Here is an 18871-nt window from a genome sequence, read left to right as displayed (position 1 = left end):
AGCATTTGAGTGTGTTAAATAGGGTTTGGGAGGGGGAAATGGACCCCAAATAACATTTAACTAATTCATAAAACACATTGGAGTTCAAACCAATCAGCAAACACTTCAAAATGTCATTAAAAAAATGTCAAATCGTTGTTTTGATGGGGTTACAAGCCACTGGTTATGACTCGGTCGAGTCAATACAGAAACGGCCGAGTTGGCCGAGTCATGGCTGACTCGGCCTACTGAACCGTTTCCTCCACCGAGTCACATTTTTGGGCAATGAAACGGATCAACTCGGCCGTTTCCATTTCGAATCGGCCGAATTTTAAAACTATGGTTGAGATACCTTCTTATAAGGGTCCTACATGTTCTATGCATTGAGCTCTGGGAGCTCTGGGGGGCTTGGGGTACTTACTGGAGCAACATACGACCACAGGGCGACTCACCCTCCCCTGGTGGTGCGCTGTGAACAGGATGATTAGTTCTCCGTGGCATCCACTGACAGGATGATTCGTTCTCTTGTGGATAGGATGATTAGTTCTCCTGTCGAGGCATCCTACCCATGCAGTTTGGGACTCATGGGAAGTACCTCTCATCTGATCAATGAGCAGGGAAATGAGGATAGGGACCATAGTAGTACTATCGATGGACGCATCGCTGTATCTACCGTACTCCCTATGCTAGGATGACCTCCATTGATCTGGGATCAATGAAACTGATTTGGGATCAGTATGAGTGGTTTGAGACACTCTCTTGTGACATTGATTTGGGATCAATGAAACTGATCTGGGATCAGTATGAGTGGTTTGAGACACTCTTGTGATATTGATCTGGGATCAATAAAACTGACTTCGGGTCAGTAAGAGTGATGTGACACACTCTCTTCAGATGAAACTGACTTCGGGTCAGTAGAGAATGGTATGAGACATTCTCGATCAATTCTTCTTCTTCATGGTTCAGCAGAGCAGAGCTCAGCTAATCAAAACAGAGCAAGGCAGAGCAGAGCTCAGCAGATCAGAGTAGAGCAGAGCAGTGCAGGGCACTGATGGCAGAGATAGTACAGTCGGACATATGGATCAATGGATGGAGTTCTCCCTAGTTGAGAGGGAGTGTTAAAATTGGCAACTAGGGCCAAACTCCATGTGGGTCATCTTATTTATGGCAGTTGATATTTTTCTTGGATCCCTCTCATCGAGAGGTGTAGGATTGATCTAAAGATCATCCGATTCCGATAAATATTCATGGAGTTATGAATTTATTTGCGTTATAAGACAATTCGTCAAGGTTGGCCAGCAACCAAATAAACCCCACATGTGCTCAACGTTTTAGTATAAATAGAGGTGGCCTTCAAGTCATTTCAACACACTTGGGACCTCTTCCTCTCTCTACTTGTCTTTGGGTTTTAGTAGGAGGAGAGATCCTAAGGAATAACGTTGCCTTGATCCAGAGGGTAGAAAGTCGGAACTGCCGGAAAAGCCGAAACTGCCGGAAAAGCCGGAAAATTCGGAACTGCCGGAAAAGCCGGAATTGCCGGAAAAGTCGGAAAATCCGGAACTGTCGGAAAAGCCGGAAATGCCCGAAACGCCGGAACTGCCAGAAAAGCCGGAAAAACCAGAACTGCCGGAAAAGTCAGAAATGTCAGAAAAGCTGGAACTACCAGAAAAGCCAGAAAAGCCGGAACTGCCGGAAAAGCCAGAAAAGCTGGAACTGCCGAAAAAGCCGAAACTGCTGGAAAAGCCGGAACTGCCGAGACTGCTGGAACTGCTGGGAACAACCGGAACTGCCGAAATTGCCGGGAACAGCCGGAACTGCCAGAACTATCGGGAACTGCCGAAACAGCGAAAACATGTCTCCGAAGGAGAGTAGCATGCAAGGGACAACTAACTAACATTGCGACAGTTGTATGGTACTTAGCAGCAAATACACCAAGCATGCAATGTTATAGCTAGCATGCAAGGGACAACTAGCATGCAACAACAAGCATGCTAGGGACAAGCATGCTAGGGACAACAAGAAAGCAAGGGACAACAAGCAAGCAAGGTGCATCAAACACATAGGTCAGGATGGCAACATGGTGCAGCAATGGCACATAATGCAGTACAGTGATGGGTACAATCATGATTAATGAAGCGTGATGAGATGCAACGTAGTGATGATGGGTGCAGCATGGTGTAGCGCGGTGAGGTGCAGCATGATGGCGAAATGCAGCACAACGATAAGTGAAGGAGTCACCTTGGAGAATTAGTTGAAGGAGCATGTCTTCAACAGATCTCATGTATCATCTTCTTAGAGATGATCTATGCTCTTATCTAGATAACTCAAAGTGTTGACTTCTGTTGTAAATGTACTATCTCTCTCTCTCTCTCTGCTGAACTATTGAAGAACATATAAGAAGAATTGATCAAGGGTTCCCCACATTGGGGTTTGTCCCTGGCTAGCGTCACATCTTGTGTCCTCTTCTCTTGGCTTGTTTTCTGCGATTTATGTTTATGTCCTATCTGCAGTTTACTTTAATGCTGATGTGATTGCTAATCTAGAAAAGATATGGAGCTAACTGTGAAAATTGAAATAAATTGCTCTAAGCATAGAACATACCTAAAATTAACAAACTTCCAGGAGGACGCAGGGAGAAAAATCGAACCAATGAGTTGAGGGAGTTTCAAGGGGAATTCTGGCCAGCGAATTTAGGAGAAATTTCATTGAGGGTGGACCAACATTTGTGGAGAATTTTGGGGCTGGGAGTTGTTTCTTCTAAGAGAGCCAAACTCACCATTTTATGGTCTGCGCAAAATTATTACTGGGCAAAATTTTTGGGGTTGGATCCATCTTATTTGTGGTGGGTTTTGGAAGGAATTTGACTCACATCTTCCGGAGGAAATTTGCATGGCAATCCTACAACTAATTGAGAAGGAATTGGTGACATATCCAACAATTTGAATTGTGGGGGACACAGAAACTGTCAAGGAGGGCGTAGCACCAAATTTGGGTAATTCTGGGAGGTCGGAATTAGCCAAAATGACTTCTGGGTTTTGCTGGACTAGCCTCAAGGAGTCCGCTCCTACTTTTGCATAATTTTTGGAGACATTTTGGTGCCCGAAAATAATAGGATTATTTAGCAATGAGTTAGGAGGAGTGAGCTTAAATTTTGGGTCTCGAGTGGTCAGTAGAATTTTCCAAAACCCTTTCTTGGTTTTTTTGGGTTTTATGTGGGGAGACTCCAACAAAAATTGCAGAAATTTCTGGGCACTTTTCAGGGGTCAAATACAGAGCTGTTTCCCGTTGTAGCAATAGTTTACACCAGGTAGGGCGCAGTTTCTTCTGGGAGCTTTTCCGGTACGTGGTGCCATTGATTTTTCACCTTGGTTTGGCCTTTCTTGCTATAGCAAGCCCATGTTTCTCTAATCACAATTATTGTACTCAGAGTTTTTGCCCACATTTCAGTGTTTATTTGTGTATAGCTGTGCATGCTTGAAATTTATAGTTGTAGCTAGTTCTTTGCTTCTGTTATCTATTGTATTTTTCCATTTGGAACATTACACTCCTCCTCCTCTTTAAAAACTCCATATATAGATCTCTAAGCCTGTAGAAACATCTTATTTTATTATTATTATAGAAACTCCTCCCTTGACTTTATCTTAAGTGACTTTTTAATTTAATTTTATTTCACTTATGTCACTTTGGCATTTTTCCTCCAATTAATTATTTTTCCCCTTTTTAATTAAATGACTAATTAAAGTAATTTTTAATCTCGGAAAATGGTAAATCACCCGCCATACTCTATTCGACCACTAGAAATCACTTGTCAGCATCCCTTCATGTAGATATTCTTGTTCTGGTTCCAACGAGCTATTACATTGAGGCATTCCATCAGATGATCCTCCCAGAATGCCACCTCAAGCGTAATTAATTAAGTTAGGCCCAATAATAACCCCGTTTTTTCAAAGTTGTCGGAATGCAACAAAACGGAAGGCAAGTTGTGTAGATGATGGAATATGCCAATTGAATGCCATTGGATCCCATAAAAAAACTCCTCAAAACTCCCCTGAGACCCCTGATGACTTAATCTTGCTTCCTTGATCTGGCCATCCCATGCCCTGGAAATCCACCCTGGCTATACCATAGAGGAAAATAAAAAAGGGGACATGATAGTGGAACTATGTGGTCCTTGACCCCATCTAGAATAATATGCCTAGCCTTGGCATCATCTTTCTGGTACTCATGCAACACGATAGGATTTGTTGGCACAACAATATGTGTCGTATTAAACTACTTCAATCCATGCTTTTCTAAAATAAGAAGGCACTGGATTCTCCAAACACCAAAGTTTGATGCACCATCCAACCTATCTTGATCCCTCAATTCTGCTGAAGCCCTCGGGAGAAAATAAAATAATCTCTTCTACCAGCTAACAAAAGCACCTTGAAAACCTCATGATCTCCCTCTGCAAGTGATCTCGGCCCTTTTCCAACAATTCACTTAGCTATCCCACAAATTGCTTTCCCAATAATTCCAACTTCCTGTAATTACAAGAATCCGCCCTTTCCTGCAATTCGTCTTTCCTGTAATTTGACTACAGGAATTCGCACTTCCTGTAATCACACAAATTTCGTGCAATCCGCATTTGCAACTGTAAAACTCGATCCTGGCTATTCGCAATGCCTCTGGAAATGTGCTTGATCTGGACTTGATCTAAGATCTTTCAAAGTGACTTGGCTTGTAAAAATGTTCAAGCGTGAATGATAAAACTTAAACCATCTATTGATTTGGGGTAGCATCGGATTTGCTCTAGCCACAAAAATTGGTCGACAGGCTAAAGCGGATGAGATCTCCAATACCCAAAAATGGTTTGGGCAGATTCTAAACAGTTTGGAAGATATTAAAATAATTAATATTTTTAATGGAGTCCCTAAGTCTAAACTTAGAGAAAATAAAATATTAATGTGAATTAATATAAAACTGTGTTAGAAGGGTCCAAAAGTCATGGATCAAGCCAGAGTTAATCTTAGTCGTTGATTAGGGACTTAATCTTGGTTGTTGAATTGTCAACAAGAAAAGTATAAGAGGAGGCTTGAGGGTCACTTAGAGAACAGACCGAGTTGATCAAGAATTTGATTTTCTGGGGCAGGGCTTGCTGAGGAAATCGAAGGAGTGATCAGAGTTGTAGTTGAGGGGCAGTGAATACAGAAGCAGAGAGGCAGAGAGGGTACCGGGAGCATCAGCGCAGAAGTCGGGAGAGAGGGACGCAGAGCCAGCTAGAGGCCACGCAGAGCTAGTCAGGGCCCATGCAGAGGCAACCAGGAGCTGCGCAGTGCCAAAGAGAGCCAGCGTGGGTGACGCAGAGACTCTAGATAGTAGAGGCTGACGCAGTCCCTAGAGGTAGACGTTGGAGATTTCGTGGGGCAGATTGGAGCTGAGAGCTGTGGGATTGTTCATCCGGGGTTTTAGCCGGAATATCTGTCTCCGACTGAGAGGTACTACTACCGAGATCATTCTCTGTTGGGTGAGCCAATTTGGCACCCAAATTGTATTATGAAAATGCTTAATAATAAAACCCTTAGATAGCTGCATCAGTTTTCTCGCATTGGGTTTTTCTGGGGACATTAGTCCAAAAACAATGGTGTCACTTGTGTGCTTGTTTTTCCTTCAGTTGATGATCTGTAATGTGTTGAGCATGTACTTGTATTTATTTTCAGTATTTACATGGTAAATAACTTGTTAATTAAACAGAACAAGTAGGCAGAAATAAATCAGAAAGTACATGAAGGATTTCTAATAGTTAGACTTAGAAATTCCAACATGGTATCAGAGCGAGGTTGCAGATCACAGGAGAACTGAGGGCATCATCCGAGCAGAGCAGTAGTAGTAGAAACAATTGTCCCGAGTGACAGAAGCTGTTCCTAATGGAAAAGCAACAAGGAAGGGGTGATCCAGTGCTTGCGTCATCAAGTTTGAGCCGGGAGAAGGATCAGTGCAGTGGCAGAAAGGAGCAGATGTGACCTATGCGGTGCTCGATCATCTTTCTTAGTCAGGAGGGATTGACGCCCATGGCCAGGAGGTGCGGATTTTGCTGGTGCAGAGATTGAGCAGAGCCTAGAAGCTTTAACCTTTAGTTTTCTAAGGCATAGGAGGCTGTGGGTAAATTGCGGAGTGAAGCTGGTGGGGTACTGTGGTCAGAACATTACCTAACAGGGTAAGACCAAGGAGTAGGGAGTTGTTGCCGAGGATTTCTAGCCAATAAATGTAGATCAAGTGGTGCAGCTGCACTAACGATTAGAGTGGGGGCATCTCGACATTGGCAGAGGGGTTTCCAGAAGGGAAATCGAGGCTCAGAGGGAGTCACACCGAGAACTTCCAGAAGGGAAGTAGAGGAGTAGTGAAATGGTAGTGAATCGGGTAAGAGACCAGGACAGACTGGACGAAGCCTCAAACTTCGTAGTCTGGAAGGTCAGAATCTTGTCCGTTCTAGACAGGAATCGTCTCAAGCACTTTGCCTTGAAGATGATAGCAATCCCAGTTGACCCAATTGAGAACGACAGGTACGAGGAGGCAATGGCGAGGGCCAAGAGCATCATCCTTGACGGGGTTAAGGACCATGTAGTACCACATTGTCAAAAAGGAAACGACAAATGCGATCTGGGAGGCCCTGACAAAATTGCATCAACATACTTCTGTGCAAAGGAAGATGCTGTTAGAAAATCAGCTGCGGTCATACCAGATGCAGAAGGGAGAACAAATCGACACCTTCCTCGGTCGATTGAAGGAGAGCCGGGATCAATTGACTTCCATAGGGGCCACGCCGGATCAAGAATTGATGGTGAGGACAGCCCTGAACGCAGTCTCAGAAGATTGGGACGTGTTTGTCCAGAGCATACTGGGCAGGTCGACCCTTCCAGATTGGGAGGAACTGTGGGCAGCTCTTCGCCAAGAAGAGATTAGAAGGCTGACCAAGGCGGGAAGCAGTGACAAGGGGGTCAGAATCAAGAAGGAGGAAGAGGAGGATGCTGCCCTAGCATCTGGGGGAAAGCAAGAGAAACAAAAGGACCTCTCCAAGGTCAAATGCTTCCACTGTGGGGAACTGGGTCACTATGTGAGCTAGTGTTCGAGGAAGAAGAGCAAGGGGGAGGCTTCCGAGACCAAGGCTGTGCCAGCAAGGGCGGAGAAGGAAGTGGAGACAGATGATGACTATGCCATGAGTGCTCACATGCCACTTGAGAGGAAGTGGGGAGACATCGAGCTGTAGTCAGATGGACTACAGGCGATGAGGGGTAGGATCCTCGAGGTACCCAGCCTCTTGGATTATACCTTGCTACGGGAGCCCCGAAGAGTAGCAGCAGTACTGGCGAATGTCAGTAGAGACAGATGCGGATGGAGCGACAAAGGGAGCTACAGTGCAGGATTCCCAGGACAACGTGAGGCAGTGGTGCGAGATGCATGGAGTTGTTGCAGCGGCTCAGAGGTCAGAGAAGGGGCATTTGTCAGCGACAGAGGGAGTATCAACATCGAGGGTGTCTCTAGCCTAACAGAGAAGTCAGAGTTGGGAGATCACTTACTTCTCAGTAACTGAGTTGCAGTGCAGCAGTTAGTAGTGGTAGTGCTATGGGCAGCACGATGCACCATGCTGAGAGGGGCTGTCGTACAGATGCAATAGTGGCAGTGGCAGGGCCATGGGTAGCAGTACATGATGCAATAATACAAAGGATGTTGGCCAGCAGGCCTAGCATCAACATCAGGACCGATGCCAGATGATCAGGGTGATGCTCAATGAAGAGTATTACACAATCCTCGCTAAGAGGGAGTGTTGATTTGGGGTAGCATCGGATGTGCTCTAGCTATGAAAATTGGTGGAGAGGTTAACGCACATGAGATCTCCAATGCCCATAAATGGTTTGGGCAGATTCTAAACAATTTGGGAGATATTAAAATAATTAATATTTTTAATGGAGTCCCTAAGTCTAAACTTAGGGAAAATAAAATATTAATGTGAATTAATATAAAACTGTGTTAGAAGGGTCCAAAAGTCATGGATCAAGCCAGAGTTAATCTTAGTCGTTGATTAGGGACTTAATCTTGGCCGTTGAATTTTCAATGAGAAAAATATAAGAGGAGGCTTGAGGGTCACTTAGAGAACACACCGAGTTGATCAAGAATTCGATTTTCTGGGGTAGGGCTTGCTGAGGAAATCGAAGGAGTGATCAGAGTTGCAGCTGAGGGGCAGTGAATATAGAAGCAGAGAAACAAAGAGGGTACCAGGAGCATCAGCGCAGAAGCTGGGAGAGAGGGACGCAGAGCCAGTTAGAGGCCATGCAGAGCTAGTCAGGGCCCACGCAGAGGCAGCCAGGAGCTGCGCAATGCCAGAGAGAGCCAGCGTGGGTGATGCAGAGGCTCTAGAGGCTGACGCAGTGCCTCCAGAGGCTGATGTAGGGCAAGTTGGGGTGACGCTGGGCCAGAGAGGCTGACGCAGTCCCTAGAGGTAGACGCTGGAGATTTCGTGGGGCAGATTGGAGCTGAGAGTTGTGGGATTGTTCATCCGGGGTTTTAGTCAGAATATTTGTCTCCGACTGAGAGGTACTATTGCCGAGATCATTCTCTGTTGGGTGAGCCGGTTTGGCACCCAGATTGTATTCTGAAACTGCTTAATAATAAAACCCTCAGATAGCTGCACCGGTTTTCCCGCATTGGGTTTTTCTGGGGACATTAGTCCAAAAACAATGGTGTCACTTGTGTGCTTGTTTTTCCTTCAGTTGATGATTTGTAATGTGTTGAGCATGTACTTGTATTTATTTTCAGTATTTACATGGTAAATAACTTGTTAATTAAACAAAACAAGTAGGCAGAAATAAATCAGAAAGTACATGAAGGATTTCTAACAGTTAGACTTAGAAATTCCAACACCATCGTAATAATTAAATCAAGCACGAAGATGTTAAATGAAGCTGCAATTTAGAACGAAATATAAAAGATCAAGACAAGAAGAAAATCGACACAAAACCAATTGATAACGGAGCTCGTCTAGTGTGGACTACGTCTCCGGGTCCCGCTTCTAGGAGAGTGGCCTCTTTATTATTCTCCCCAAAATCGCAATTACAAAATGCCAAATGCCTCCAAAGGCTTGCTACAAATGAGCTCTTTGCTACCAAGAAGTGCCTCTAAAATGGCACCAAAATCTCCTTTGGTTGCTACAAAAACATGCTCCAAAAACTCCACTAACTTTGTTTACAAAAATAAACACAGGCTTGAACTAAACTCAAAAGGCTTTTGACACTCTCTCTTTACAATTACATTACTTGTGGATCAATGGCCAAACATTTTGGTATTAAACATTGCGCTCTGTAGCCCCGGGGTTGAGCTCATAGAGTTTGGGGCTCACTGTTGTAACAATCTATATAAATAACATGTTTGTTTGAAAGGAACAAACCATACATTCAAGTCATGGTATGTTGGTGAAACTTCGGTGTAGAATATGTTGCAAGTATATACAATATATAGTATATAGTTGAACTATCAGATTCGTTTGGCGCATTTTTTTAAACCAATACATATATATAGCATGTTGATATACCATTGACTTGTGGCGTTAACCATATTATGAACTAAGCACATAACATGCCCAAAACCCACGTGCATCCATTGACAATGGTCCAATAATATGTAGTTGGTGGCGTTGGGTATAATCGTTTATATATCGTTATTAAATGGCAGTCCAAATACCATATTAATAAACACACCATAAGAGTATATGTCGATGCTTCCAACGATTTCAACCAACCATACCATAATAAGTGACACATATATTAAAGCTTTTAACCATATGGAATTCATATAACCATATGAGCTATATATAAGTGGCGCCATTAAAACCTTTGCTACACCAAACACCTCATACAAACATAAATAACCTTTCCGTTGGTTATATGATCAACGGATGCATGTGGTCTATTGGTGAAGCGCTTGGCTTGTAGTTCAGAGGCTTCATATTCAAACCTTGTTAGCATCGGTCTTGTTGCATTCAACTTTTGACCGCTCAATCAGGGCCACGTGGTGCCCATTCATTGGACCATTTTGGCACCACGTTAGCTACCACCAAGTCTGCCAGTGGACCAGTCCAGTCAGCAATCAACGATCAATCTTGCCATGTGTCACTTACTCGTGATGCCACATCATCATTTTGTACTGCCATGTGTCATTAACAGAGCGTGCCACATCAATGTTGACTTTGACTTTTTGCTTGCTTTGATCTGAACTTCAAACTACGATAACTTTCGCATACGGACTCAGATTGATGTGATTCAAGTTGCATTGGAATTGGCTTATTGAGCTCTTCGAGATGACACTATTTACACCAAATTTTGGAGACTTTGAATTTTAGGCCTTTTTAGGATCCTCCCAGTGCAGCGCTCTGGCAATTCGCATTGCTGAACTCGACCCTCTTTTTGCAGAAAATAACATTGGTGAAATTCCTCTAAGAAATTCTGGAAATCGATCTGGGTATTAAAACCTTGGCTTCCCCTTCCAAACCCCTACGCTGATCTACTCCGATAAACTTTTCCACTTCAGATCTGCTTTGATACCATGGGAAAAATTATATTGCAGTTACTCTGGTTATTATTCTCCTATCTTTAAATAGATTATTTGTGCCAACAAATTATTTACTGCAAATAATGAATAAAACACAATTGCAAATTTCACCAATTAAATAAACTGTGAAAACTTTGATAGAAAACCAATCACAAAATGGACATCTTTTCAGACAAAACTGTTAATTTTCCACGAAATTCTACAACTATTTAGTGAATTATTGAAAACTAGACAACCGAGAATTGAAACCAAATTCATTATCACCAAGATACAAAATTTCTTAACTGATAAGCAACAAAATATGAATGCAGAGATAAAAACACAGTCACACAAATTAACACAATTGATTTCCTGGGAAACCCAATTGGGAAAACCTGCTTCTTTGTTGTAGTATTTTATTGATTGAGCTTGAGTAATTGAATCTCTTACAAGGCAATCTGTCACATTGAGAACACAATTGTTCTCTCGCTGAACTAGCTTGGACTCACCCTGCAAATCTCATGATTCCTGCTCCTAATCCTTTGCGCACTGGCAACCCTATTTCCTAGCGCACTAGGGCCTATTTCCTTGCGCACAAAATCTCCTATTTTGTAGCACAAATAGCTCCTATTTTTGTGCGCACTTGGTCTCCTATTATTTAGGACGCAGCTCCTAAATCCTAGCGCAAATCTGCTCAACAAACTAGTGCATTCTTGCTCCTCAAGGCTACGCACACCACAAGCCAATGTCACATGGTTCGGGTTCGAATTTGAGTTCGACAATGATCAAGTTCGAATCGAATTCGAATTTTCTAATAAAGTTCGAATGGGGTTCGCCATTAAATTCGAATATATATAAATAATATTTTTAATATAATCCAATATAATATTTATATATTAAATTTGTAATCCTTTATATACACAAACATTATTATATTCAACATAGAATTTAATTGAACTTAATATGCATCTCACTATAATATTAATATATTATTTTTTAATATATGTAAGAGAATAATAAATAAATAAAGTAAATTTTTTATAATACAATTTTAATGAGAACAGATATTCAAATAAAATTTAATATATAATTCATTATTATGAATATATTATTTTTTTTAATATGTATAAAAGAATACGTATCTAAAAGAAAATTATAAAATTATTTGAATGTGATTCAATTTTTTTTTAAAAAGGGGAAAAAATGAAAAAGTTAAAACCGTTTGATTTCGGCGAACCATTTGATTTTTCATGTATTAAATTTACAAGACCGTTTGATGTTCAAGAAAAATTCCCATTCCCAATAATCTTGAGAAAGTCTTATCACGAGAATGACATGATCAATCAAGTGAAGTCCAGCGTCATGAGGATGGCATAGATCGATCATCGAGGATCCATATGGTGGACGCCCTATTTACAGATGTATGAAATTATTGACGCAATTGGGCAGATGAGTTAAATTCTTTGCCCTATTCACAGATATAACTACTCCAATTTATTTGTGCAATGGGGCAGACTAGTTATTCTTTTTTAGCCAAAATCTTTCGCACAATTGGACAGACCAGTTAAAACCGAAATTTATCTAACTTAACCCGAACTTGAATTTTCTTTTTGAGGTTCGCAGAATTTCAAACCTCAAGGTTCAAGTTCGGCGAACCCTGTGACATTGCCACAAGCAAAGAGCTCTCACACAAACACGTGCATTCAACAATGAATAAACTTTGTAACTTGGTCCTTCTTTTATAGATTCGATCCATGCTAACTTAGGCGAATTACAAATTTAGAACATGAGTTGTGATTGACTAGTTAACTGAGTTGAACTGGTTCTCTCTAATCATCATTGGAGTTATAACTCGTCCTTCCTTAATCAAAGACTGAAGTTTCCAACTGGTCCTGTCTAAACTCAAACTGCCACTTCATCCCATAGTCAAACTGAATAAGGGACCACGTAACTGATCCTCCAACACTATGCATGAATTCGTGAAGTTATTCCTGCAAACTGGAAATAAGCTCACCATCTCCATGAACTCGCTCCATGGTCAAAGAAAGACAACTCGTGGTCTTTCTGGCTAAGGCACGAGCCAGAGAAGACCTTCCACTCACTACAATTTTCAACAAAAACGTCCCTGGAAAAACCACGAAGGGAAAACCAATTCTTCAGATTTGATGGTTTTATTATTAATATTCAACAAATTTTGCAATTGATAAATATTACAACTGCTTTAGAAACCACGACAAAGCTCCAGGAAAATATCTCTTCACCTCCGCACGTCGATTTGACCACTAGAAGGTTTATGACCTCCATCTGCAACTTGACACAACCTTTCCTGCGATTCACACTGCGAATTCTTGCAATTCGCCTTTTCTTGCAATCACACTCATTTCCTGCAATTTGCTTTGCAACTAGAAATCTTGATCAGCTAAATTGGTGACTTGTATGACCTCGCTTCTCTGTCTGCAAAATAACTTTGGGGGAATTCCTTCTCCGAACCTTGGAAATTGGAAGAATACCGATGAAAGAAAACTATAGAAATATTTACTGCTTCAACTGTTGCTGAAATCTTCATCAGTATCAAATCTACACACTATAACTGTGCCCTCTTAACTGCAATGAAATGATCTCGAAGACTACCCATCGATTTCCTCTATAATCTCTCTTTGAGAATTCAACAACCAAGATCTAGATTTGAAATGATCTAATCAATGGCTAAGATCACTTAGAAACTTAACTAGAAGTCTCTAGAGGAAAATCTACCATGTCTTAATAATTACTAATTAATTAATCTATTTGCCTAAGTTAAAACTTAGGAAAATAATTAAAAACTGATTAATTAATTTAAATAAGACATTTACATTCAAAAGAATAACTTGGGCTTGGAGATATTTTCCGCTTTTGTGTTCCTAGCCTAAATGACACCACCTGAAGCTAGAACACCTGTCCAAGCTACATCAACCAACAATTCCTAGACATCTGGGGTTAGCCACTAAGGTTTTTAGGGCAATTTTCTGCATAAAAGTGAATCTGTGTCGGTCTTTTGTGGCTCATAATTTAGGAATTGCATCTATAAAACATATAAAGACAAAATCTAGCATACTGCAATCCCTCTTGTTTAGGGCCGACATCACACTTGTTTGCTGTTTATGCATACATTTCATCCATAGAAATAATCTTCCTAGCCCTAATCCTAATATATATTGGAAGGCCTTGGTTCCACTTTATTGATTATCATTGGAAGACTTTTTGATTGGGTTGCTATATGACATTGTGCACCTTATTATTGTATATCAATCAAACACTAACTTATAGCAGCCTTGTCTTTGTTCTAGGCATAGAGTATTTGAACCTTTGTATAGAGCATCTAGGTCTCTCTAGGCTTTGCCAGTGCTTTGCGATATTATAGACCTCTTATCCATCACCTTGAGCCATAGCATTAGGATATCCTTTAGGTGATATAGGAAAGGCTCCCTTGTGGTAAAATACCTCTCAAGAGTAGGAGAAAGCTTGCTATGGTTACAGTCGCAACCCTTTCTCTTGTTGCGATAAGGTTTGGCCCTGCCCAGTGAGGCTTTGGACTAGGCCTGCTAGATTTTGTGACTACAAGGATCAAACATATACTGCTTAAGCAAAGAAACATGAAATACTATATTTATATCAAAATGAGGAGGTAGTGCATATCTGTAAGCCATAGGTTAAATATGCTTGAAAACCTAAATTGGTCCACATTATCTTTGGGCTAATTGTTTTCACTTTCCAAACTTCAATGGCCTTCTCTTGGGCTGCACCCTCAGAAATGTTTTGTCGCCAACTTCAAATTTCTTTTCTATCCTCTTTTTGTTGGCATAATTCTTCTACCTGTGCTGTGTTGCCTTTAAACTTTGTTGAACCTTCTTAACAATGCCTTCCATTCATTGTAAAACTTCACTTTCTTATGTCATCCCGAGTCCCTACTTCTAAACTCTACCAACTAGTAGACAAATCATATTTTTTTTCCATACATAGCCTCAAAAGGACACATCTTGATTCTTTGGCAGCTGATGATCATTGAGAACCATTATTACATGCAGATTCCACTAGTGGGAGGAATTCTTCCCAACTGTAGGGTCAACTCAGCACATATATCCTCACATGTCCTCCAATACCTCTTCATCCTTTCAGTTTGGCCATTGGCCTCCAGATGATAGGCTGTGCTGACGTTCAATCATGTACCTAGCCCACTAAACAGGCTGTTCCAAATCTTCGATGTTATTGTAGCATCTGTCTGACACACCAAACTTCAGCACATCATGCAATCTCACTCTCTTCTCGATAAAAATCTAAGCTACACCTGTTGCCTTATGGGTGGGCTTCACTGGAAAAAGTGAGCCATTCTTGTCAGCTTGTCTACCATCACAAAAATAGAATCATTCCTCCTTATTGAATTTCGTGGTCCAGTGCTGATATTCATAGGCATTTCTTCCCTCTTCCATTCAGGTATGGTAAGTGGCTGCAACAACATACACATGATGCTGATGTTCCATTTTTATCTTCACCTGGAGAGTAGTGAGTCCTTTCCATATTCTCCGAGTGTGTGTGCATTTATGTTTGAGGATTCAAGAGTCTTTGTCGTGTGTGCATTTTTATGATCAATTCTTTTGCATGAGATGCAAAATAGAGTTACTAAGACCCACCTTTTGTCTTTTATTACATGATAGCAAGGTTTTACTGGAAATTATGTGGCAATTGGCAAATCTACCTTACCTTAAGGCTTAATCATGCAAAGTAAGATTTCAAAGTTCCAATTAAATTTGCATCATCTCACATATCTATACAAGCATAAATATGATGTTTTTTTTTGGAGATGGAGGAGTAGAAGAATAGTGAATAGAGTTACATGGACTTATTGCCTTTGCAGGCTAGGGAATTTCTTTACTACAAAATATATGGAAAACAGATTGTCACCCCTGTTGCGATCATGACAAGTGCAGCAAAAGACAACCACAAACATATCACAGCACTCTGTGAAAGACATAAATGGTTTGGGCGAGGAAGGAGGAGTTTTAAGCTTTTTGAACAGGTTTTCTCTCAATCATATGTAGACCTTCCTAGTGTGTTTGGCATGCCCAGTGCTTATAGTCCTTGGAATCTTGTTAACTGCTATGTAACTCTTGCTTCCAGCCATTGGTACCAACTGTTGGTGCAGAAGATGGGCATTGGGTGAAAAGTGAGCCTTTTAAACTTGTACTTAAACCAGGAGGCCATGGTGTTATATGGAAGCTTGCTAGAGATAAAGGCATTTTTGATTGGTTTTATAGTCATGGTCGCAAAGCTGCAACTGTTCGACAAATCAGGTAAAGACCTGTAATCATTAAGATAATATGTAATGCTTTGATTCTATTACCTTTTGGCATTATTTGCATTAACTTGCTATTGATCGTTTAGATTCTAGAGTTTTTTAAGTAAAAGATATTGGTGGCTGGTTTGTCTAATTTTCCGATGTCTTTGTCATTAAATCTGCAGTAATCCAGTTGCTGCTACAGATGTGACTCTTCTTGCATTGGCTGGAATAGGTCTTCACTATGGAAAGGTTGTACTTTGTCTTCTAGCCAAAGGGTTAATATATTTTATAGTTTAACTTCAGTGTTGTTCATAAGGGCAAGGAAATACCCATATTTTGATTTCTCACGTTTTGGCGGCAAGGTTCTGGTCTTTTTTTATACAAGGATAGAAAATGGGTTGAGATTCACTGGTGTTTGAGGGCTGATATTCCTTTTCTGGATACACTCCACTCTTTATTTCAGCCTTATTCAGTTGTCTCAGCAGCAATGTAGCTACTGACCGGTGGTTCTTCCACTACTGTGTCCATTGCCTTAGATGAAACTAGCTTCATCAGTAGAAGAAATGATACTACCAGAGAGACTATTGTATTTTCTACTGACCCATGTTCAAGTAATCCTTGAGACAACTAATTCAGCATGCGGTTTTATATTGTTATAGCTTGCTGATTTGACATGTGGTTTTATATTGTGATAGCCCTCACTTCTTTGATTCTTGCTGTAACTACATTTTTGTCTCTGTTGCATTCATTGTCATAACTGGTTGGCTAGGTTCCTCTAACAATTCTGTTTTATTGAGTTTGTTGAAGCCATTATCTCATTTTAATTAAACTTCTGCAGATCATTGAAGTGCTTTCATATTACATTCTTGTGAAGTCATTCTGTTTATTACTTTCCACTATTTGCTAGTCCTACTTTCCCGGTTTAGTGGGTTTGGGGTTTGTCTTATTTCTTTCCTTGTGTATGATTTGGCAAATAACTTATTTTACAATTATCTTTATGTTCTCTCTCTTCTGTTCTTAATATTCCGAATTGTTTGATTTTGTTTCACTTTTTACTCGAATGCATTTTTCATTCTTTAAAACTTTACACATCACATAATATAACAATTATGTAAATTTATGTTGTAAACAACCTGCTTTCTTACATTAGTTGCACATTACAATCTGCATTCTCCAAATTCCAATTTTTGTCTTTTCTTTTACAGATTAGAACCCCAAAAAATATTCTCAACAATTTATATTTCTTGTAACCACGCACATTTCATAACAAAACAGTTATGTACGCTTATGTTGTAAACAACTTGCAACAACCATTAATGTAAAGTATGTGGGTTTTTGCTCAAAGGGAGCCGTATTTCTGTAATCTCTAGGGGCTTATCATATATAAATATATAGAAGTATGGTTCTAGTTTTGGTTATGTGTTTTGTCTAATTTGGTGCCATGGCACATGTTTTTCTCTGAATTATGGCTGTGTTGCTTTCTCAAGAAATAGAGAGTGTTACTATGACTCTGACTATCAACACTCAACCAACAGATGTCAATAGTAAATTATTGACTTTAACTGTTTTGTGTATTTAATGCTGATGGTATTTATTGTTAACTGGTTTCATTAGGCAGTAATTTTTCTTCTGTATTTTTTGCCATGCAGACACTTGGTTTTGCTTCATGTCAGCGTAATGTGGGTGCAACAGAGGGGGTGAATGTCTTAGTGGAACGTAGTACAGCTTATGGATATTGGGAATATGGTATAACCTGCATTGAGTATACGGAGTTTGACAAATTGGGTATCGCAGATGCTCCCATTTTGCCTGGAAGGTACCTTTCATTCCGTTTGTTCGACTTTTTCCTTCCTTCTATGTTCTTCGATATTTTAAAGGTCCTTTTTAAATTAGCATATTGGTTTCATTATGAAGTGATCAAGACATTTTAACCAAGCTGTTAAAGTGTTACGACTGATTTGGTCTGCAAGTCTACTAAGTCAACATTGTTGGCATTAATACTTCATCATTGACTCTGAGTTTCTATCTTGAAACACAATCATCCAACATCAGCAATTATACATTTTTTAAATTAAAAAATTAGTAAGCATTGCTAAGAATATCAAGTTAACCAAATCCAAAAAGGTTCCATAGTTATTTGTTTTGATGGAAATAACAGAACAGTGTTGTGGCAACACCATCTCTTAGGTGAATATTTTCTCTTTTTTTTTTTTTACTAGAAGAATCAACAACTGGGCTAGGCTCTTTTGCGTGACACGGAGTTGATTCCGACTTCTACCACTATAACCCTTAGATGAACCAAACTCACTCCCACACATGGCTCATTGGCTAATCGGGGGGATTTGAATGCTGGATCACATGCTTTACATAATACTTCATAACATGGTCATTGCCAATTGAACTGGCCCTCTGGAGGCTATCTCTTAGGTGAATATTGGTTACCACAGTTAGTCTTAAATATTTAGGCAAGGGAGACCAACTAGATGGAAATATTTTAATCAATGTTTTTACTAGGGAGTCAAGGCAATTTAAAAAATGTTAACCTCTAAAACATGCGCTTCAAAAGATAAGTCCAATCATCAGGCAATTTGAGGACATCGCCGATTCTCTCCTCGGTAATCGTCCTCATCCTTGTAATACTGATTTGAAAATCCAGATTTGTTGAATGAAAATGCTTTTTTGGATTTTAGATATAAAATGAGAAGCCAAGCAAGACCAAGTGCCTTGTCCTTGGGCTATGGAGTCTAGGTGATGAATAGAACTTGAAATGTGGTTGAAAATGTGATAAAACCAATGTAGCAAATCGTATCAATGAATATATTGCCAATGTCGATGTTTGTAGCTTGGGCAAGTACTTTTGCAAAGGCCTAAGGGTCCGGGTGTGCAAGAAGTTGCCTAATAGGCGTTGAACCGTAGCAAATTATTTTAGTAATTAAAGTAATTACTTTATAAGAGAAAAGTGAGTTTAATCTAATCTGATGCAATGATTATTTACATTAGTAAATTAGATGAATCTCA

At 40.3% G+C, this 18871-nt stretch overlaps 1 protein-coding gene across 3 annotated transcripts in view; it reads left to right on the top strand.

Annotated features, from left to right (window-relative positions):
- The window catches only part of UGP3 (UDP-glucose pyrophosphorylase 3), a 216475-nt gene that overhangs the window by 18244 nt on the left and 179360 nt on the right, over nucleotides 1–18871 (top strand). For all 3 annotated transcript variants that reach the window (XM_089437166.1, XM_089437165.1, XM_089437167.1), the window contains exons 4-7: nucleotides 15431–15592; nucleotides 15694–15866; nucleotides 16036–16102; nucleotides 17503–17669. In XM_089437166.1, the coding sequence (XP_089293292.1) occupies nucleotides 15431–15592; nucleotides 15694–15866; nucleotides 16036–16102; nucleotides 17503–17669 (569 nt within the window). The remainder of the gene's footprint in view (nucleotides 1–15430; nucleotides 15593–15693; nucleotides 15867–16035; nucleotides 16103–17502; nucleotides 17670–18871) is intronic.

The sequence above is a fragment of the Pinus tabuliformis genome, chromosome 5_2 (assembly GCF_031772625.1).
Source record: "Pinus tabuliformis cultivar Carrire ecotype Pingquan chromosome 5_2, CPIR1, whole genome shotgun sequence".
In the NCBI taxonomy this organism is placed as follows: domain Eukaryota; kingdom Viridiplantae; phylum Streptophyta; class Pinopsida; order Pinales; family Pinaceae; genus Pinus; species Pinus tabuliformis.
This window is presented reverse-complemented; position numbering and strand designations above follow the sequence as displayed.